General features: G+C 33.7%; 4 protein-coding genes and 2 non-coding genes across 8 annotated transcripts; all 6 read left to right on the forward strand.

Annotated features, from left to right (window-relative positions):
- Positions 1-216: 216 nt before the first annotated feature.
- Positions 217-3,936, forward strand: LOC114179229 (calcium-binding mitochondrial carrier protein SCaMC-2-B). The gene is made up of 5 exons (XM_028065492.1): positions 217-467; positions 634-1,234; positions 2,175-2,957; positions 3,095-3,185; positions 3,356-3,936. Exons 2-5 carry the CDS (start codon positions 799-801, stop codon positions 3,546-3,548), a joined length of 1,503 nt encoding a protein of 500 aa, XP_027921293.1. The 5' UTR covers positions 217-467; positions 634-798; the 3' UTR covers positions 3,549-3,936.
- A 1,474-nt stretch (positions 3,937-5,410) lies between these two features.
- TRNAS-AGA lies at positions 5,411-5,492 on the forward strand. Its single transcript has one exon. It is a non-coding gene; the product is annotated as a tRNA-Ser (tRNA).
- Positions 5,493-9,989: 4,497 nt separating this feature from the next.
- TRNAS-AGA lies at positions 9,990-10,071 on the forward strand. The gene has a single exon. It is a non-coding gene; the product is annotated as a tRNA-Ser (tRNA).
- Positions 10,054-12,009, forward strand: LOC114176804 (pentatricopeptide repeat-containing protein At5g61800). The gene has a single exon (XM_028061966.1). The coding sequence runs from the start codon at positions 10,178-10,180 to the stop codon at positions 11,672-11,674; it is 1,497 nt and encodes a 498-aa protein (XP_027917767.1). The 5' UTR covers positions 10,054-10,177; the 3' UTR covers positions 11,675-12,009.
- A 1,670-nt stretch (positions 12,010-13,679) lies between these two features.
- Positions 13,680-14,509, forward strand: LOC114177492. 2 transcript variants are annotated; one of them, XM_028062864.1, is made up of 2 exons: positions 13,680-13,788; positions 13,900-14,509. In XM_028062864.1, the coding sequence occupies exons 1-2, from the start codon at positions 13,786-13,788 to the stop codon at positions 14,377-14,379; spliced, it is 483 nt and encodes a 160-aa protein (XP_027918665.1). In that variant the 5' UTR covers positions 13,680-13,785; the 3' UTR covers positions 14,380-14,509. The 2 variants fall into 2 exon arrangements, with proteins under 2 accessions (XP_027918665.1, XP_027918666.1); XM_028062865.1 differs by having other exon boundaries at positions 13,728-13,788; positions 13,874-14,509.
- A 2,960-nt stretch (positions 14,510-17,469) lies between these two features.
- Positions 17,470-21,193, forward strand: LOC114177880 (calnexin homolog). Of its 2 annotated transcripts, XM_028063470.1 has the most exons (6): positions 17,470-17,662; positions 17,781-17,850; positions 19,258-20,384; positions 20,492-20,563; positions 20,654-20,770; positions 20,875-21,193. In XM_028063470.1, exons 1-6 carry the CDS (start codon positions 17,558-17,560, stop codon positions 21,019-21,021), a joined length of 1,638 nt encoding a protein of 545 aa, XP_027919271.1. In that variant the 5' UTR covers positions 17,470-17,557; the 3' UTR covers positions 21,022-21,193. The 2 variants fall into 2 exon arrangements, with proteins under 2 accessions (XP_027919271.1, XP_027919270.1); XM_028063469.1 differs by having other exon boundaries at positions 20,492-20,770.

Here is a 21,193-nt window from a genome sequence, read left to right on the forward strand (position 1 = left end):
AATATATGATATGTTTTTTAGATATCTATAGATTTTATATTTGATTTCAAAATTAGAAATGCTCCTAAAATGTACATTGACCTAGTACCAAGAAGTTAAAAGGAAAATGATAATGAAGACAGGTTGAGAGGAATATCCACATAATAATAACATAATATCCCTTTTTTCTGTTCATTTTGTTTTGATGAAATATAATATCCCTTTTTCTTCTCTACCTGCTTGACAAAGAGGGATAACGCAACACAATCAGAAACAGAAATTGATTCACCAAGTATCTCTCTCACTCACACTGTGGAGAACCTCTCTCCCCCTCTTTATTACTCTCATTCAGTTTCCACAAAACACTGCATAATAACACATTCATTGCCATATTTATATATATAGTATATATATATAGTCGTATATATATAAGTTAACATATATTGCTGCATAAATTGAAAAACTGTCCTCACCAATTGCAATTTCAGGTAACTTCTTCTTCTTCATCTTCATAATTCTTCTTCCTATTTATCTTTTGCAACATCACACTGCACACTATGCTTAGTCCAATTAGCTTCAGGTGATTCTCTTTTGTAACTTTCTTCTCTCCTTTGACCCATCCCTTCAATTCTATCGCTGGTTTTATTTTTCCAGTTGGTGGTTTACGACTTTTGAGTTTCGAGATTTTGACCCTTCCAACCCCACGTAACCGCTACGCAGATCTGAGGCCAAAGATAGCATCTTTCGGTCCTTCAAAATTCAAATGCCCCACTGGGTATCTCTAATTTTCTGAGTTTTTGAGATTCTTAGCGAAAGAGCATGTCCGGGGCAGGCCAAGCCATAGACATGGAGAACGTGGGGTTTTCGAAAGCAAAAGCCGATCATGGCCGTGGCAAGAAAACGGGCCCCGTTTCGATGGATCACGTGCTTCTTGCCTTGCGTGAGACCAAAGACGAGAGGGATCTTCGAATTCGGAGTCTCTTCAATTTCTTCGATTCTGCCAATAATGGGTACTTGGACTATGCTCACATTGAGGCTGGTTTGTCTGCACTGCAGATTCCCCCTGAGTATAAGTATGCCAAGGAGCTTTTCAAGGTGTGTGATGCTGATAGGGATGGCAGGATTGATTACCATGATTTCAGGCGTTACATGGATGACAAGGAGTTGGAGCTTTATCGCATATTTCAGGCCATTGATGTGGAGCACAATGGCTGCATTCTCCCTGAAGAGCTTTGGGATGCACTTGTCAGGGCTGGTAGGTATTCTTTTACCTCCTTCAAAGTTTGATACTACTCATTTACCTCATTGTGTATTGTGCCTCGTGAATTTTAATTACTGCATGCCAAAAATTTTACATTGTCCTTCAATTATATGTTAACATAATTGGACATGTTATAATATATGGTAAGGCCGTTGACTTTTGTAATAATTATATTGAAGGCTATGGCTAAGATAGTTTTTGGAGAATTGACATGCCTAAGATGATTTCTGATTGATTCATGATGCAAAAATCTTTACGTTCATGATGCATGGAAGTTAAATTATTATATAATTGGAGTTGCAGTTATTTGTTATCTGTCCTCTTCACCATTGTGTGCTCGCAGTGTTTTTAGTATGTTGTTGGTTGTTCATTTTTTCCGTGAGTGGGCCAAGACATGTTGACATTCGATGTTGTTTCTTAAACTTGAATTGCATCTGGTGGCTGTGATGGGGTGAGCTTATTTGAAGATTCTATAATTCGGAGTATAGGGGTTTCGTTTACTAAGAACATACGTGGTTGTAGTCATAACAGTTATTTGTGAGAAAAAGTTAAGCCCTACCTCTTGAGAGACTGCAGGGTTTTTACATTTGTTCACAAATGTGCCAATCCTTGTGATTTTTGAACGTGCTTCTTTTGAAGACGTTCTAGTGTTGTTTATGAATTAAAAAAGAAGAAAGAAATAACATTTTGAATAATTCTACCATTATGAATGGTGCTTTAGATTTGTGAAGCTTGCTTCAACTTCGATCTTTGAAGGTAAATTCTATGGTACTTGTTACTTATGTTCTTCGTCACTATTTTCATTGCTTGTATGTGGTGATCTGATCATATATTGATAATTCTTGTAGATTTTTTCTAGATGGTATTCCTTGGTACCTTTGTGTAAGTTTTTCTGTTGTATTTATTGTAAGCATATTCAGCTTCTATGTTGCAGGGGTTGAAATTGATGAGGAGGAGCTTGCTCGCTTTGTGGAGCATGTTGATAAGGATAATAACGGAATTATCACTTTTGAAGAGTGGAGAGATTTTCTTCTACTTTATCCTCATGAAGCAACTATGGAAAATATATATCAGCATTGGGAGAGGGTGTGCCTTGTTGACATTGGGGAACAAGCTGTCATTCCTGAAGGCATCAGCAAACATGTGCACAGGAGCAGATATTTTATTGCTGGGGGAATAGCAGGAGCTGCATCTCGTACAGCAACTGCTCCTCTTGATCGTTTAAAGGTGGTCTTACAAGTTCAGACCGGAAGAGCTTCTATTATGCCAGCAGTGATGAAGATATGGCAACGAGATGGTTTATTAGGGTTTTTCCGAGGTAATGGATTGAATGTTGTCAAGGTAGCTCCAGAGAGTGCCATCAAGTTTTATGCTTATGAAATGCTGAAAAATGTAATTGGAGATGCTCAACAGGGAAAGTCAGATATCGGTACTGCAGGAAGACTTTTTGCAGGTGGTATGGCTGGTGCAGTTGCACAGATTGCTATCTATCCAATGGATCTTGTCAAAACTAGGTTACAGACTTGTGCTTCTGATGGTGGAAGGGTTCCTAAACTTGGTACTCTTACAAAGGATATATGGGTCCATGAGGGACCTCGGGCTTTCTACAGAGGGCTTGTTCCATCTCTTCTGGGTATGATTCCCTATGCAGGGATTGATCTCACTGTATATGACACCTTGAAAGATATATCCAAGAGATATATTCTCCGTGAGAGTGGTATGATATTATTGCAACCATATTATCTCTTGAACATAATGATTTTATTTCTCACCAGTTTGTACTTTTTCAATTAAAAATTAACAGTTCTAAAGTATTGAAACTCAAAAATTCCTATTCTTTTTTCTCCTTCACAGATCCTGGTCCTCTGGTACAACTTGGATGTGGGACAATTTCAGGTGCTCTTGGAGCTACTTGTGTCTATCCGCTGCAGGTTATTAGGACAAGGTATAGAGTTGTGTCAGTAGTAATGTTATTTCTTTTCTCTCTTTCGCCCAAATGCAAATATGCATTGTGGGGGAGGGAGGTATCAGTTTTGTTCTTTTACACTAGGTTTGTTCTTGTTGATACACTTTCTCTGGGCTCTCTGTTGACATAACCTTTTTCATGATTCTTAGGCTGCAGGCACAACCTATCAACAATACCGGTGCTTACAAGGGAATGTCTGATGTATTCTGGAAAACTCTTAGGGATGAAGGCTTTAGAGGTTTCTACAAGGGGCTCATTCCTAATCTCCTCAAAGTTGTGCCAGCTGCAAGCATTACTTATATGGTTTATGAAAACATGAAGAAGAGTCTAGATCTTGAGTAGAGTGTCATAGTTAAACTGGCTAATTTCAAATATTATAAAGCCTTGAATTGTTGATGATGACGAAGAACAGAGATTACTAGTCCTGTAGGTACTATTACAGATAGTCATTCTTCTAAGGATATCTTAAAACACGATTTTGTAGTCAGAAAGTTTTTCCCCATGCTTATCTGAACTAAAATATTGAGAAACTAGGTTGTACTCTAGATAATAGGTTATCCTTTCAATCTGTACTTTATCAACTATTTCATATATCAAAAGCGAAGGCACATAATTGTGGTTCTAATCTATTTTCATGTCACTAGAAATTCCATTCACCTAGAAAAGTGACGTATGGATCTTTTGAGTGAATAGAATTGACAGATAGAATGATGACAATGAATTCTTTTCAGATCTGTTGAATATACAATGTAACTAACTCTGCATTCAAGTGCAAGGAACATGGATTGGAAACGAAATATGGATTGTTATGGTACTTGGGTTCAGTACAGAGAACTGCTTTAGGGAAACCTCGGACTCTGATAATTTGTAATTCCTGGTGAATAAAGTAATAGCTATCTCTTGATCATTTTGGTCTGCTACAGGATACGAAGATCTCTTTCCTGTTTAGCCATGTGGATTTTCATGTGCCTAACTTTTTCACTGTCTTGTTTGTGTGGTGTTTGGGCAGAAACCTGTAGACATATCTAAGAATCTTTTCAGACTGATGAGATCACTTTCCCATACGTGTCTTTCGAATAAATGATGACCTTTAATGTAATATTCAAATACATGAACCACTTTCCAAGGTCATTTTATCTGATATCGACCTTGTCATAGGCATTTAGTTCGTGGAAGCATGCAAGATGTGCAATTCATAATGCATTCATTTCTGTTTATGACATCACATCAAGTTTTGGTGGTTAGGTTAGGTGCAATATCATGGTGTTAGGATGCACATGAACCATAGATTGCATAAAACTTCCCATGTGATATGTACCGTAATCGTTCATAAAACTACCTGTCACTAGCTTGGCACACTGAAGATGTTCTTCTCTATTCTTACTTGCAGGCGTAAATTGCATACTTAAAAGTTTGCATATTCGAAAAATGGACATGTCACCATACCACAAATGTGAAACAGTAATTGACAGCACAAAGTAGATATTGACAACACCAATGATTCTTTCATCATAGCAGCAAACAGTTCACTTTTGACACTCCTCTCTTTAATACTAAAAAACCAAGCTTCATTTTCTTCTTTCTCCATTACTTTAGACAGCAGTTTCAACAAAGAACATTGAAATCTTGCAAACATTCAAGCATATATAACCACTCCAAAGGCACAGACACGTGGAAGGATTACCTTCAATGCCAACTTATAAGCAAGGAGTAGAGAATAATGTTCATTCAAGCATTGCCAAGTCATACATAATTATAAAGTTCATTGAAAAGGATATTAGAAACTCCTATTACATGTTTCGCCCAAATTTCTCCCTCAATGAACCCACAGATAAATTTATGGACATTGGTTCTTCAAAAACAAAGATAGAACAAAAATACATTTGCTTATTTGCCATCATTTGCATTGTTCTTTGCTAGCATGCGAAAAATATCCTCACAAAAATTAATTATAGAATATCCGAGTGACGTTTTTCTAAATTCAAGACTATTTGTGAAGTCCTTTTTATTTTGTTTTTTTAATTTATATTGTTATAATAAATATCTTCAATTATTTGATGCTCCACTTCAAATAGTTGCTCGTTGTTTATAAATGTGGCATCTGAAAAATAAAATTGAAAAAGAAATAAAATTATAATTTTACATAAACACGATATTATAGATAAGAATGTATTATAAAAATAAATGCTAAATTGATCATAAAAGTGGACGTGCCGGAGTGGTTATCGGGCATGACTAGAAATCATGTGGGCTCTGCCCGCGCAGGTTCGAATCCTGCCGTTCACGATTTTAGTTTTTAGTTAATTTCAACATTCAAATTATTTGGATCGTGTGTTTTGCTCTATATTTTTTATACTATTATTTTTATACACATTTTACATTGCGCGAGAATAATGTATGGTTAATGTAATTAGACCATTCTAGCTTGGATTGTCGAAGGTGAGTTTTATGCTTATTATTGGACTATAGGTTTCATTTTTTAGGTCTATTTGACTAGTTTATTATTGTGATATGTTTGTGTAAAAAATATTGGTCATTCGTCATCTTGTCATATATCTTGCGTAAAACTTATAGATTGTGTCATTGTTTATACATTTTGTAAATTGATAAGGTTCACCATTATTTAAAGTCTAAAAGTTCTGGTCCCCCATATAAATTTGGTGTTTAAATATTTTGGAGTATGGGTGTTGTAATATATGTTGTTTTTGTTAATATGATTAGGAATAATAATGGATCTAGATAGTGTTTGTTCCCTGTCTATCCTACAACAAAAGAATTGACTCGTTACTTGTCTTGTTATATGTCGAATGTTCGATTAGAAAATACTCACAGATGTTTTAAAAAAAATTATAAACTTTTTAAAAAAATTATAAATTTTTTAAAAAAATTACAAAATAAATAAATATTAAAATATAATGTAAATTAAATTAAATATAAAATATTTTTTAATTGAATTTGACCTAACAAAATATAAATTAAATTTAACCTAATAAAATAATAATTAAATTTTAATTTTAATTTTTTTACCGTTAATGGATAATTATAAGTACAAGTGGTATGATACTCACATCTGATCCATTTAAAATGAAGTATTAAATTATTTATTATCCAGTATCTATAGGTATTCATTTGAAGTATCCACTTACTACCTATAGCGAATTTTACTTGCAAATCCCGTAGACATTAGAATTGAAAATTTTTGTCATCTCTAGTTATGACTATTTAAGAGGGTAACTGGTGTATATCTATATACAAGTTGAGATGTTTGGGAACTTTTTTGAAGTGGTGGTCCATTATGGTGAAGAGTTTGTAAATAATAGGACAAAATACAATGGGAAAACAAGTACATGGTCTTTGACCGAAATAGATAGTTATTTTGAGATATTAGGGGTAGTTAAGGAGTTGTGGTAGACTATAGGAGGGAGTTTTATGTTGGAAAAAAAGTTGTAGTGGTTGATTGATGACAATGGTGCAATTCACAGAGTGAATATTGCCAAGCAAAATGGTTAGGTGCAATTGTTTGTGGTTTATAATGTTATTATTTGTGTTAAGTTTTGTGTATAAAATCAACCCCTTCATAGCTTTTATCAATCTTCAAGTTTATCTTGTTTTTTTGTTTTATGTTTTAGTTATTTTGTGCTTGTTTTACCTCTAATATCTATTTTGAGTGTGTAAAATAAGTAAATAGGAGACAATTTGGTGGATGAAAACAAACTAGACCGCAAGGGGCATGAATTGACAACAAAATATGAATTTTAACGCAGATACCCGCACCATGCGTCACAAGAATCACATGTAGTGTTGCGAACAAAGAGCAAACTAAGTTGTAGAGCTACATCTCGTTAGGCGAGCCATAATTTTGGACAGCGACGCAGGCGATGGTTAGACCACCATCAGGCAACACAAGGGTTGTGTCGAATGGTGATGTGGCAGAGGTTGCCCCTTTCGCGAAACAAGTGTGCCCATCAATTCTTAGATGGTGTCAGACGATGTCAATGTTGAGTTGTAAAAGATAGGTATTTATTTTTGTTTTCCTAAAAGGTTTGGCTCATTCTCTCACTTCCACACTTTATCTTCACCTAGAGAGGCCCTTGGAGGCTATTTAGGGTGCTTGAAAGCTTTCCCTACTCCTCCTTGGATCTTAATCTTCATCCATGGTGTTTTTTCCCTTTTGGATTGAAGAGAGAGAGGATTTGCAAATTGGAGTTGTTGATGCAAAAGGGAAGTACGATTGAAGCATATAACAATTGTTGATAACCTTGGGAAAAGTCATGCATCTCTTTGGTTTTAATTCCATATCTCTTCAATTTGTATGCCCTATGTTCTCCACTATGGAGAGCTAGACCTAATTGTTGAGGTTAAATGTAATAAATTGAATCTTATGTATTTTGTAATGTTAATACGTATGCTTTTCGATTTCTATGTTATTATTTGATTTCTATGCTTAATTTTTGTTGCGGTGTTGAAAAATGTCTTATATATGAAATTAAATACCTAATGAAACTTATATCTAGGAATAAAACATAATCATTAGTAATCTTAAGACTCTTAAACTTAATGCAATGTTGTTTGTTGAGAAATTAAGAAATTAAAACTTGATGAATTATTATAAGCTCAAAGTCATTGGGGGTATAAATTTATTAGCTAATTTTGACATGACATTGAATTTGAGATATTTGTGAATACATGAAAATGAAGTGAATGAAATATAATCTTATCGATAAGAATGAAGTGAATAAAATATAATCTTAATAATGCTAAACACTCTATGTTAATTTATACCGCACACCAACAAATTGTTTGATAAAAATACAATTTATTTCTTTTATTTTGATCTTGTGAACTTTGGTGTCAAATCGATAATATCAATTATTCTTTCATGATAGCAGCAAACAGTTCACTTTATTCATGACTTCCAACAAAACACGGGAAAATATTACATTTCCTACATGACTGTATCTCAAATCACTCAATACCTCCCTACCTAAGTCCACCATTAAAAGTTTCAAACCGAAAGAAAAACACAGTAAATGAGCTCAACATAAACATTAATTTAAGATGAAACTGCAGTCTGTGTCCGTGTTAGCTAGCTGCAATGTTTTAAATTGCAGTTGCGTCACAATTTCATCAAATGATGTGCTACTGTACGCAAATATGAACGATGCGACCACAATTGTGATCATGTTGCGGTCGAAATCGTGGTTGCAGACTGCTTTCTAAAACCTTATGAAGCTGAATAACCAGTGCAGCAGGTGCAGCTCTGTGAATTGAACCTGGAAGAAAGGCTTTGCCTTCCCTAAGCCTTCATGAATTGCCTTTTCACTCTCCTCTCTTCAGACGGAGAGTACCATAATACTCAAAAACCAAGCTTCGTTTTCGTTCTCATCTTCCTCTTCACTTTCTTCTTTCTCCATTACTTTAGACAGCAGTTTCAACAATGGTGGTTTCAAATCTTGCAAACATTCAAGCATATATATAACCACTCCAATGACACAGACACGTGGAAGGATTACCTTCAATTCCAACTTATAAATAGAGAAAACCGACAAAAGAAAACAGATAAGCATAGGCATTAAAAAAAAAGAATCAAATCACATTTCCATCCATCAAAAAATTATTCTATTAAGCACACTGGAGCATATTATTGTTCTTCTGCTTTAAACAATTTCTGTCACAAATTCCGTTGAGTCTGCCATTTTTTCACAACCGACAGGGAAGGATAATTAAAGATTAAAGATGAGAAAGAGGGTTGAAAAACAGGTAAAAAAAAGTGAAAAATCAGTTATAATAATAAAAGGTGGTAGGTTAAAGGTTTCATAGAGACAAAAGAGCCAAGTGTAAAGAGAGAATAGGGTTGTGGATGAGCACTTGCATTTAAGAAATGGGTTGCGTGCATGAGACTAATGCTTGAGAAGATAAGTGCTAATAAAATAGCCACTAATAAATGGTTCAGTGGGCTTACCAAATTCGGCAATGAGTGTACTATAACTAAAGAAAACCAATACTCTACTTTTTCTTATTCTTCTTTCTTATTATTCTATAACCTGATATCTCTCAATTTACCATATGCTATCTATCACCACCCATCTTTCCGTACGGAGAGGAATACCAATTATTGGAACCCCTCCTTACAAAATAACTCACTCACCTTAGGTTGAGTTAGGGCATGAAGATTCCTAATATTCTAATCCAATTTATATTTATTCAAGTTTATTTGAGTGGATTTGAATATGGATTATATATTTTAGCTTTTACAAATTTAAAATCTTTTATCATAAAAAATCATTTAGTTAGAGTATAGTTGTTTTCCAACTGATATATATTTGGTCCTTTAACTTTTAGTTAATTTTGGAATTAATCCATTTTAAAACTTTAGAACAATTTAATCTTTCATCTTTCAAAATACGTGGATTTAGTCCTTTTAGTTAAATTTTGTTAGATTTATTTGATGTTTCGTACGTATTTCAGGATTGTAGTTGAGTTGTTTATAATGTTTGACACATTTTTGCTTTAATATTAAATCAAATACTATTATAAAACGCATTTGAAATGTCAAATAAACTTAACAAAATTTGATTAAAATGACTAAATCTATGTATTTCGAAACATGAAAGACTAAATTAGTTCAAAATTTTGAAAAGGATTAATTCCAAAATTCACTAAAAGTTAAGGGACAAAAAATATATTTAACCCAAAAAAAGTTATAATCTTACATAATCATACAACATAATTAATTTCCTAAATAATTTATATATATAACTTCATGCAAAACGAAACATCGCTGTGGACGTGCCGGAGTGGTTATCGGGCATGACTAGAAATCATGTGGGCTCTGCCCGCGCAGGTTCGAATCCTGCCGTTCACGATTTTAAAATTTTAGTTAATTTCAGCATTCAAATAACTTGGATTGTGTGTTTTTTGGCTCTTTCTTTTTTTACCTTGCTCCACTGTGAGTAACATGTGAATCTGCAATGCGTCAAAACACTTTGCAACTAATAAGCCAATGCAAATCCATTTCCCAACTGTACCAAATCCACGGCCACACCGTCACCACCGGTGTGTCACCTCCCCACACACTCCCCATCATCAACAACATTCTTTTCACCCTCACCACCCTACTCTCCGCCTCCAACACCGCCGCAACCCATTCTTCCAACTCAATAATAACCTACTATGCACTCTCCCTCTTCCATTCCCTCCCAAACCCCACCACATTCTCCTTCAACACCCTCATCAGAATCCATACCCTCCTCCTCTCCCCTCTCCCTGCCCTCCGCCTCTTCTCCACCCTCCGCCGCCTCTCCCTCCCCCCTGACTTCCACACCTTCCCTTTTGCCCTCAAAGCCTGCACCCAACTCTCTTCCCTCTCCCTCGCCCAATCCCTTCACTCCCAACTCCTCAAGTTCGGCCTTTTACCCCATTTGTACGCCTTCAACTCCCTCATACGCGTTTACTCCATCCTCGATAGAGTCAACGATGCCCACAAGCTGTTCTGCGAATGTCCCCACAGAGACGTCGTCTCCTACAACGCCTTGATTGATGGGCTGGTCAAAACCGGCCAGATCTCCCGCGCGCGCCAACTGTTCGACGAAATGCCCGTCCGAGATGAAATATCCTGGGGGACCATGATCGCAGGGTATAGTCACTTGAAACTTTGTAACCAAGCCATTGAACTCTTCAGTCAGATGATGGCTTTGGAGGTTAAGCCGGATAATATAGCGCTGGTGTCGGTTCTCTCCGCATGTGCTCGGTTGGGGGAGTTGAAACAAGGTAGCATCGTTCATGATTACATTAAACGGAATAGGATACGGGTTGATTCGTATTTGGCAACAGGGTTGGTGGACTTGTATTCGAAATGTGGGTGTGTTGAGACTGCGAGGGATGTGTTTGAGTCTTGCGAGGAGAAGGAGGTGTTCACGTGGAATGCTATGCTTGTTGGGTTTGCGATTCACGGAGAAGGATCGACGGTGTTGGAGTATTTTTCTAGAATGGTTGCGGAGGGAGTCAAGCCTGATGGGGTGAGCTTGTTGGGGGTGTTGGTGGGGTGCAGCCATGGGGGTCTAGTTCGTGAAGCGCGAAAGGTTTTTCAGGAGATGGAAACTGTATATGGGGTTGCTCGGGAGGAGAAGCATTATGGATGCATGGCTGATATGTTGGCCAGGGCTGGGTTGATTGAGGAAGCGGTGGAGATGATAAGAGGGATGCCAAATGGGGGTGATGTGTTTGCGTGGGGAGGGTTGCTTGGAGGGTGTAGGATTCATGGGAATGTTGAGGTTGCAAAGAAAGCAGCGAAGCAAGTAATGGAGATTAAGCCTGAAGATGGTGGGGTGTATTCTGTTTTGGCTAATATTTATGCTCACAGAGGGCAATGGGATGATTTAGTCAAGGTAAGGAGATCATTGAGTGCCAACAAAAGGGCCAAGAAGATTACTGGTTGTAGTTTGATCAGACTGAATGACGATACCTAGGCTAAGATTCGGATGATAGATTATGGGGGGAAGGATGTGTATAGATTATTTGGATGTCAGGTTAGGATCTTTATTATTGTTTTTGGTTCTCCAACCAGCTCAAGAGCGTGGTGAGGGCATCAAAGACTTTCTTTTGGTTCGTGGCAACTTGGCAATGATAGGAGAGATTTCAACTATTTCACTCCTTAGTCATCTTTAAGACTGATAGAGTGAGAGACTTTAATTTTCCTCCTATCTAATCACTATTAAGATTGAGAGTGAGAGATTTCAATCATCTCCTTATATAGTCAGAGTTGATAGAGTAAGAAACTTCAATTGTTTATTTACATAAGTCATCTCAAAGTTAATAGAGTGTGAGACACTAAACCATTTCTTATTCAATTGTTATCAATTTTGACATAAAAACGTTATATGTTTCCCCTACTACAGTAATTATCAAGGTTGATAAACACATGTTTAATAGTTCCCTATCTAACATAAAGCAACATCTGGTTCAAAAATAATTTATAATGCATTGAGTAGCAAAATAAAATAAAATAAAAAGAATAAATAACATTGTAAATAATATGTGAGATCTCATTAAATATAGTGTTTATTATCTAATTGGATATTTATTGCATTGAGTGGATATTCATTGTAATGAATTTATGAATCTTATTTTTTATATATTGTTTAATTTTTTTATATTCAATTTAGACTCGGAGTTTGATTCATATTTGGATTTTACCTAAATTTTCATCAAAATTCGGGTACTCTCCTCGCAGCGATTTTGTGTTGTCAATGGTTGACACTGATCTTAAATTTTTAATTTATATTTGTCTATAATAATCACTAAGACAAAACATACTTATGATATCTTTAATATGTTTCGAAAGATATTCACTAAAAAAATAATACCAATAAAATATAAATTCAACTCATGCAAAATTTGACATAATTTTTAATAATCTAAAATTTTAAGATAATAAATTTATAGAAAATTGATAGTTCCTTTAACCCAACATCTTAACATTTTAAGATAATATAATAAATTTATAAATTAACTTTAGGATTAAGTATGTTTTAGTCTCTGAATTTTAATCCAAAATTAGAAATCGTATTTGTCTAAAACTTCGATACATTTTGGTCTTTAAACATAAAAAATGAATAAATATAATCCTTTTAAAGTATCAAATGTATTTTCCAACAGATATTGAATTGAAAATATGTACTTAAACTATTTTTAAATATATATATTTCTGAACTTTATTATCTCTATACTACTTTAAATTCACATTTAAATTTACATCACGTACCCGTAATAAGAAAATTCAAGTATAAATAAAACATTTAAAATTATAAAAAGCCACTACATTGGATGTCTTAGTATCCCAAAACTCTGGACTAAAACAATATCATTTCGTGACTTAGCAATCGATATCTTTGGTTTTAAAACAAATAAAAAACGCAAACGCACAACCCATTTTTGTCTGGTTCATATATGAAAATAACAGAGAGAAAATAAGTTGGAGTTAAGTGTCATGAACACAATAAAGCTCAGGCAAAGAAATTTACATAACTACGACAAGATTATTTTGATTTTGTCGATGTTAATCGTTCGACTCTTAGATTATTTGATTATTGAATTTATAGTTTTGTCTTGAAATTTATTTAATTCTATGATTTTTTACCACACATTTTGTGTTACACACCAATAAAGAAAAACAAACTTGAATAGAAGGTCGCATTGAAAAATCATTAATCTTTTTTCTCTTAAATAAAACCTATACTTATCCAAAAGAAATTCACAAATCCAATGCAATATATCTTATTATCTTATATATAGGCACTGATAAATATGATTCGAGTCCTTACTATCAAAAACGCGTGACACTTCCGGAGCCTTCTACGGTTGACGTGTCAAAAGGGGAAAGTGACATGTGTCCTGTGCCTTCCACACCCTGCAACGTGGCTCCCGAACTTTCTTTCTCTGCCTAGACTACACTCACTTCGCAAACTATATATAAGCGCGCCACTGGAAGAATCAGCGACGACCGCATACAAACAACGAACACAAACTGATTTCAGTTTTCGCATCTGCAAGAAACAACTACAACAAGTGAATCGGAATAATGGTAGGATTTTGTTGTTTCTTCAAGTAATTATATGTGTGATGCATTTTCTGTTAATATGTAGCGTGTGATGTTATTGACAATGAAGATGTGATGTGATGTGATGTGGTGCAGAGGGGAAATTGGTTAGCAGTGTTGAAAAACGGCGTGGGAGGCAATAAGGCAGCGTACGCAACCGCAACAGCACCGAAGATGAAAGCGTACGCAGCTTCGGCTGATTACGGGCGTCTGAACCAGCAAAAGAGGAACTCAACGAAACAGGACTTTGTGGCGGTGTACGTGGCGATTGGGATGATCACGACGGCGATGGGGCTGGGTCTCCACACTGCGTGGCAGCAACTGAGGAATTCCCCAACGGTGCGCGTGAAGAAGCAGAGAAGAGAGACTCTCCCCGAAGTGGTGGAACCGGAGCACGTGGCGGAGGAGACCGAGAAGTTCATCAAGCACTCCTTCTTCCGGAAAGTGGCGCACGTGCAAGAGCGCAGCTACCCCGACCACCACCACATCCCTAACCCCGTTAGCAAAGATGCCTACGCCCACACACCCCGTCTCGAAACTCTGAAATCCGTTGGCATTGATCCTTCCCACCTCTGAGTATTCTAAATCTAACAAACTCTCACTTCTATTGTAAATAGCTCAACCACCTCTCTGTAATAGTGGCTTTTGCTACTTTCCTTTTTCAAGTTAAAGATTAGAAACTTCAATAACTATTTATTATTCATGAGTTAACTTCAAATTACTGCGCCTGAAGCAATAATAGAAGTACCAAGTTATAAAGATAAAAACAAATGATAATGTTTTCATTTTTCATATATTACTTATTTTAAATGTAATTCTTAAATTTAAATACTTTTTAATTAAATTACATTCATGTATTTCAAAATGTAAATCTCTAATTCATATTAAAAAATAATTTATTTAAGTACTTGTCAAGAGTTAGATGACGAATTTATACAAATATATGGAAACATTAATTGTGTTTTAATTATACATAATAATCTTTAAAATTTTAGTTGTTATATAAGGAACTAAAATTTCCATACGATAATATTTATATTTTCTAGTTTTTTATGTTTATATTTTAATATTAGATTTTTTATGTTTTATATTTTCCTTTTTGTCAACAATTATTTTTTAGGTATTTATCTGCCCTCCTTTCTTACTTTGATCATTAATATAAGTGTCAAAGAGCTTACTTCTTTCTAATTTTGACCACAATTAACTTGAGTACTGAAGTCTGAAAGTATATCCACATTTTTATGTCTTGTAATTATACGTAACAAATTTAAAACTTTGAAAAATATAAAAAGAGTAGAAGGTTTCATACTATATTTATATTTTCTTACACACTTTTCTATATTTAGATTTAAATTTATTTTTATGTTTGTATATTTTCTTTTTTTCAATAACATGAAATAAATATATTTTTTAATATTTAAATTTTATTTTGTTTATAATTTTAATATATTTTAATTTTTAAATTTTTTTATATGTTAAACTATATTAATATTTGAGTTGCAAACAAATTTTATAACATACAAATTTTATAACATATTGTATGTGATTAATAATAGTATTACGTATTAAACGAATTTCATTATGTATTATTATTAGTTGTTAATAATATTTATTTATTTGATTTTATTTATATATTTATTATTTATTAGTTATTTTAGTTTTTTAATTATTTTTTTATTAAATTAGAGTTAATACTATGTGTTCTGTCATGCTTTTTAAATTTTTAAATTTTTTATATTTTTTTATATTTTTTTAAAATATATAAATTATCATGTATGTGTTACGTTAATGTATGTGTTATGTTACTGTCGTCGTCATCTGACATTGTGACGTGTGATTATTTTTTATTTAGTTTTTTTTTAATTTAATATTTTTATTTTTTAAAGTAAATAATTTTATTTTCTTCAAATTTAAGACTAAATTAATAAATAAATTTAACTATAAATCATATAAATGTTTAAATATGTTCTTTTTGAATTTATATATTAAATTATTACACCTAGATATTTTTTTAAGTATAAAAAAATTAATTTTACAAGTATTTAGGTAGAGTGATAGGTATAGTGTGATAGGTATAGTGATTTGATGAATAAATTAAAAAAGTTATTTTAATATGTGTATATAAGTTATAATTAAATTTATTTATTAATTTGATTTTAAATGAGAGATGACAAAATTAAATTGTTTTAAACGATAAAAATATTAAATTAAATAAAAAATTTAAATAGATGACTAAATCGAAAACGATTATTATTACTATTACGTGTCACAATTGATAATTGACATGTGACAATTTACATGCTTTAAAAAATTATGGATAGTTATAAATTTTTAAAAAATTAAAAAAATGAAAATTTTACGGTTTGACACGTGTTATGTATATAATACGATCTATTGTTATTTCTTTAGGGAAAGGAATTATCGAGACAAAGCCAATCACACATTTCTACTTTAAATTAGGTTTTTATATCCAGGTGTGAGAGCAGAAATAATTGTAGATTAAGAAGAGAGGACGTAAACATTAAATAATTTGAGTACTAAATTGAATCAACAATCCGTCGATAAAAATTCTTTGTTAATTCAGAATTAAAGTTACCGATAGATAAACAATACCTTCTCAAATAAATAACATTATCGACAGAATTATTCATCTATAAATCTTACTACAAGAATCCATCGACAAATTCGTCGAAAATTCAATTATTACCAATAAAAGTAATCTATTGATAAATACTATTTTTTTGTAGTATCAAATTGAAACAAATCAATAAATTAGGGGACTAAATCAATTATTATACCTAGTATTTAACACATCGTATGATACATAAACAAATAATTAATACAATCAAATTAAGAAATTATATCTTTTATTTTTAAAGTTTATAAATTACCAAAATTTTAGAAAAATACATTTTAATTTCATGTTAAATTTCTGACATTAAAAATATATTTAATTATAATTTTAACAGTAAGCTAAAAATATATTTAATTTTAGTTTCAATTATGAATCTTTATATTGAGATTAAGCATAAATATTTATAATATTCAATTTTTAAAGTTAGATATTAAATATCTTTTTGATGATAGTATTGAGTTTGAGTATAATTAAATTTTATTTTAAATATAAGACTATAATTGATATTATGTATTAATTTCTCTTTGAATATCCGTCCTCATATTTATTGTTATTTAATGAATATTTGAAATGATAACCTACACTTTAATTACATATTTTATTTAAGTAAGCATGTAGATAAACTACGGTTTAAGTATATATTTACTTATTCGTATTTCTTTGCTTTAGTCATCATTCCTCCGGAGAAGCACAACTCCAAATGTCTTTTTTTTTTTTTTTAATACACATTTGCACATTTCCATTCAGAATAATTAATTTAAACACGTGTTATAAACTAAGATAACTAAAATTTATTTACATTATGCATAAATAAAACTTGAAAAAATGTAAGAATTATAAAAGTAAAATAAAAAGTTTAAAATAATTATGACTACTTATGCTACCTACATTACATGGTTTCGTAGTGGAACATGTGTGATGAAAAAAGAACACGTGTCAGTGTACTATTGGGTAGTGTCACGTGGCCAGTAAAACCATTGGTTTAAACAGCACAGGCAAAGTGAGAGAGATCTATATATAAGGCCATAGACTTTGAACAGCACTGAGATTCAATCACTTTCTAGAGATCGAAAATTTCTCTACGGTGTCAGTGCTAGGGTTTCACAGTTATAGTGGAACATGGGAGAACGGAAGCGAGTCCCTCTTGGGATCTTTGCGGTGCTCCTTTTGATCTCCGCCTCTTCTTTTCAGCTTCTCCGCGCTTCTGACGATGCAGACGATGCGGTAATTCTTCTTCTTCATGTCCTTTTCCTTTGTTTCAAATCTTGTTTTCTGTTGATGATTCGATCTCCATTTTCACCAGATTCACACTAATCAATTGTCACTTGTTCATTTCTTTTAGATCTTCTACGAGTCATTCGACGAGGATTTTCCGGACCGGTGGATCATTTCTCAGAAAGACGAATACAGTGGTAATTAACACAAACTCGGTTCATTCTATGTGATTACAAATTATTCAACTGCTTCTCTGGTGATGGTTGCCGAATGTACACTGTTTCTCTCTTTCTGTATTGTAAAGTTGTTCTTTCCCATATCTGTTTAATGTTGTTAGTTTTAATTTCTTATAACTCTACTCACTCAAGATAAAAATGTAGGTCATTATAGACGATCCTTCAATCTAAGGCTTATTTACTGCTGTTAGCTTCAGTCTAATATTTGTTTAATGTGTTAGTTTCAATCTAATGTTTGTTTAAAGGTGTTCGTTTCAATGTCACACAAATATCTCCGAAATCTAAATTTATTGACATGATTGGACTAGCAAAACGAGTGCTAAATCTGTACTGGTTAAGGGGTTAAATTCTTTCAATTATTAGTAACCTATTTTTTTTCTTTTTTGTATAATATTTTTTTTATTCTATTGAACACATATTCACTGTAATTAAGCAGTGTACCTTACGAGGTACTAGTTTTCATTTGCATCATGTAAATGATGCAAATGACAAGTTGTGTATTTAAGTGATTGACTATGTATATTAGATAATCAGTTATGTTGTTAACATTTTAAAATCAACTTTTATTTCACAACATAATTTACTCTACAAGAAGTGTACTAGTCGTATATATATTATTGAAATTTTGTTTTTATAATAAATATTCTTTTCTTTTTTTTTTTGCTATCTTTCTATTTAACCAAACACAATACATTACTCTATTTCTCAGCTATTTCCCTCCTTTCCTTACCTGCGCACTTTCTCTTCCTCTATTTCTTCTCCCTTTACCAAACTAGGCGTAATTCAAGGGTCATGTATGTGTGTATGTATTTGTATTTATAAGGGATGGAATGTATCAACTGAAAGGGACATTTATTTGTGAGAGTATGAGGAACATTGATCATAGAACCATAATGCTTATATTATAGGCTACTTCTATCCACTTTACCTTTGATAAAGGTGACATGATCTTTGTATTTTAATGCTTATAATGTGTGCTAAGATAAGATTTAGTGATCAAAATTGTGTGCAATGATAAGGATTATAATTGCTAGAGTATTCGATGTAAAATGTATAGTTAAACATATTCGATCGCTTTTTCAGTATATTTAATACTTCAATTTATTTTAAATATCGTATTGCTTATTTTCAATACTAGTTGCTAGCTGTATTCTTATTTATTTATGTAAATTAAAGTGTGTGCATATTAATAATATAGTTTGTAACATCTGCATAAGGTTAGATATTTTAATTTTTGCTTGTGTAGTTAAAACATGGAGGTTTGAGTCATACACCTATGAATATTATCCCACTCCACTTGTAACTTTACATGATTGATGTTTTATTGCTAAATCTAATATACTATCTCTTATATGGTCTGGGTTCTAGGTGTCTGGAAACATGCCAAGAGTGAGGGACATGATGATTATGGTCTTCTAGTCAGTGAGAAAGCGAGGAAATACGCCATAGTGAAGGAACTTGACCAGGCGGTGAGTTTCAAGGACGGAACTGTTGTTCTCCAGTTTGAAACTCGGCTTCAGAATGGCCTTGAATGCGGTGGAGCATATCTAAAATATCTCCGACCACAGGAGGCTGGATGGAAACCTAAGGAATTTGACAACGAATCTCCGTATTCTATCATGTTCGGTCCTGATAAATGTGGTTCCACAAACAAAGTACACTTCATTTTCAAACACAAGAATCCCAAGACTGGGGAGTATGTTGAACACCATCTTAAGGCTCCCCCTTCTGTCCCTTCTGATAAATTATCTCATGTTTACACGGCTATTTTGAAGCCTGACAATGAGGTGCAAATTTTGGTAGATGGGGAACAGAAGAAGAAGGCAAACTTCTTGAGTGCTGATGATTTTGAACCTCCTCTTATCCCTCCCAAGACAATCCCAGATGCTGACGATAAGAAGCCTGAGGACTGGGATGAGAGAGAGAAAATTCCAGACCCAAGTGCGGTAAAGCCAGACGACTGGGATGAGGATGCACCCTTGGAAATTGTTGATGAAGAAGCTGAAAAACCTGAAGGATGGTTAGATGATGAACCGGAGGAGATAGATGATCCAGAGGCCACAAAACCGGAAGATTGGGACGATGAGGAGGATGGTGAATGGGAAGCCCCAAAGATTGAGAACCCAAAATGTGAAGCCGCCCCAGGCTGTGGTGAGTGGAAGAGGCCAATGAAGAGGAATCCTGCTTATAAGGGAAAATGGCATGCACCACTCATTGAAAATCCTGCTTATAAGGGTATATGGAAACCTAGGGATATTCCAAACCCTGCTTACTTTGAACTTAAGAAACCTGATTTTGAGCCAATCGCAGCTATTGGTATTGAGATTTGGACAATGCAAGATGGCATTTTGTTTGACAACATCTTGATAGCTAAAGATGATAAAATTGCTGAGTCGTATCGGGAGACTACTTGGAAACCCAAGTTTTCAGTTGAAAAAGAGAAACAGAAGGCAGAGGAAGCTGAAGCTGGATCAAATGGTCTTGCTGGATTCCAGGTAGCGTCATTTTTCATTTTTAGTTTACTCTCGTTTTCATCTTTCTTTTATTTACTCTCTCCATCATTGTGTCCTTATATGCAAAATATTACGTTTTGTCCTTGCAGAAGAAGGTATTTGACCTCTTATACAAGATCGCAGACATTCCCTTCCTGAGTGCCTATAAGCCTAAAATCCATGTGAGTAACATACAAATATTTGTCTTCTTTCCGAATAGCGTCTTCTTGGAAAATGACTTACAATTCTATCTATCTATCTTTTTTCTACAGGATCTCATCGAGAAAGGTGAAGAGCAACCCAATCTTACTGTTGGCATTCTAGTGGCCATTTTGGTTGTCTTCGTGTCAATTTTCTTCAGGATCATATTTGGTGGGAAGAAGCAGCCCGTAAGTAGTTAAACAGAGCTCATTTTTATTGTTCTATGTTCATTTTTGCTGAGATTTTTTTTTATACCGACTATACCTTTGGGACCATGTTTCTCCCTGTGCAGACGAAGGTGGAGAAGACAAATGTAGACTCCTCTGCCAAGAACCAAAGTGGCGAGAACGGCGAGAACGAGGAAAACAAAGAAAACAAAGAGAAGGAAGAATCATCTTCTGCCCCCCCACGTCGGAGGTCGACAAGGAGAGAGAATTAAAATATGATTGAATAGTTTGTGTGTGACATGGTTACTGTTGGAGATCTAGTAGTTTTATTTGAAGTTAATTGGAGAGGATGTACAATTACAATTATTTTATTTTTCTTTATATTTTTAGTGATGTAGCAAAGAAATTAATTTCTGTTATAAATTTTGAATTTTCCTTTACTTA

This window comes from Vigna unguiculata, chromosome 3 (assembly GCF_004118075.2).
Source record: "Vigna unguiculata cultivar IT97K-499-35 chromosome 3, ASM411807v1, whole genome shotgun sequence".
NCBI lineage: Eukaryota > Viridiplantae > Streptophyta > Magnoliopsida > Fabales > Fabaceae > Vigna > Vigna unguiculata.

Bases quoted from the DNA above. Each gene is read 5' to 3' on its own strand.
- LOC114176804 (XM_028061966.1), top strand. From the start codon at position 10,178: ATGCGTCAAAACACTTTGCAACTAATAAGCCAATGCAAATCCATTTCC.
- LOC114179229 (XM_028065492.1), top strand. From the start codon at position 799: ATGTCCGGGGCAGGCCAAGCCATAGACATGGAGAACGTGGGGTTTTCG. The intron at 2,958-3,094 runs GTATGATATTAT...TCTCCTTCACAG, and splicing joins ATATATTCTCCGTGAGAGTG to ATCCTGGTCCTCTGGTACAA. The intron at 3,186-3,355 runs GTATAGAGTTGT...CATGATTCTTAG, and splicing joins CTGCAGGTTATTAGGACAAG to GCTGCAGGCACAACCTATCA.
- LOC114177880 (XM_028063469.1), top strand. From the start codon at position 17,558: ATGGGAGAACGGAAGCGAGTCCCTCTTGGGATCTTTGCGGTGCTCCTT. The intron at 17,851-19,257 runs GTAATTAACACA...TCTGGGTTCTAG, and splicing joins TCAGAAAGACGAATACAGTG to GTGTCTGGAAACATGCCAAG. The intron at 20,385-20,491 runs GTAGCGTCATTT...TTGTCCTTGCAG, and splicing joins ATGGTCTTGCTGGATTCCAG to AAGAAGGTATTTGACCTCTT.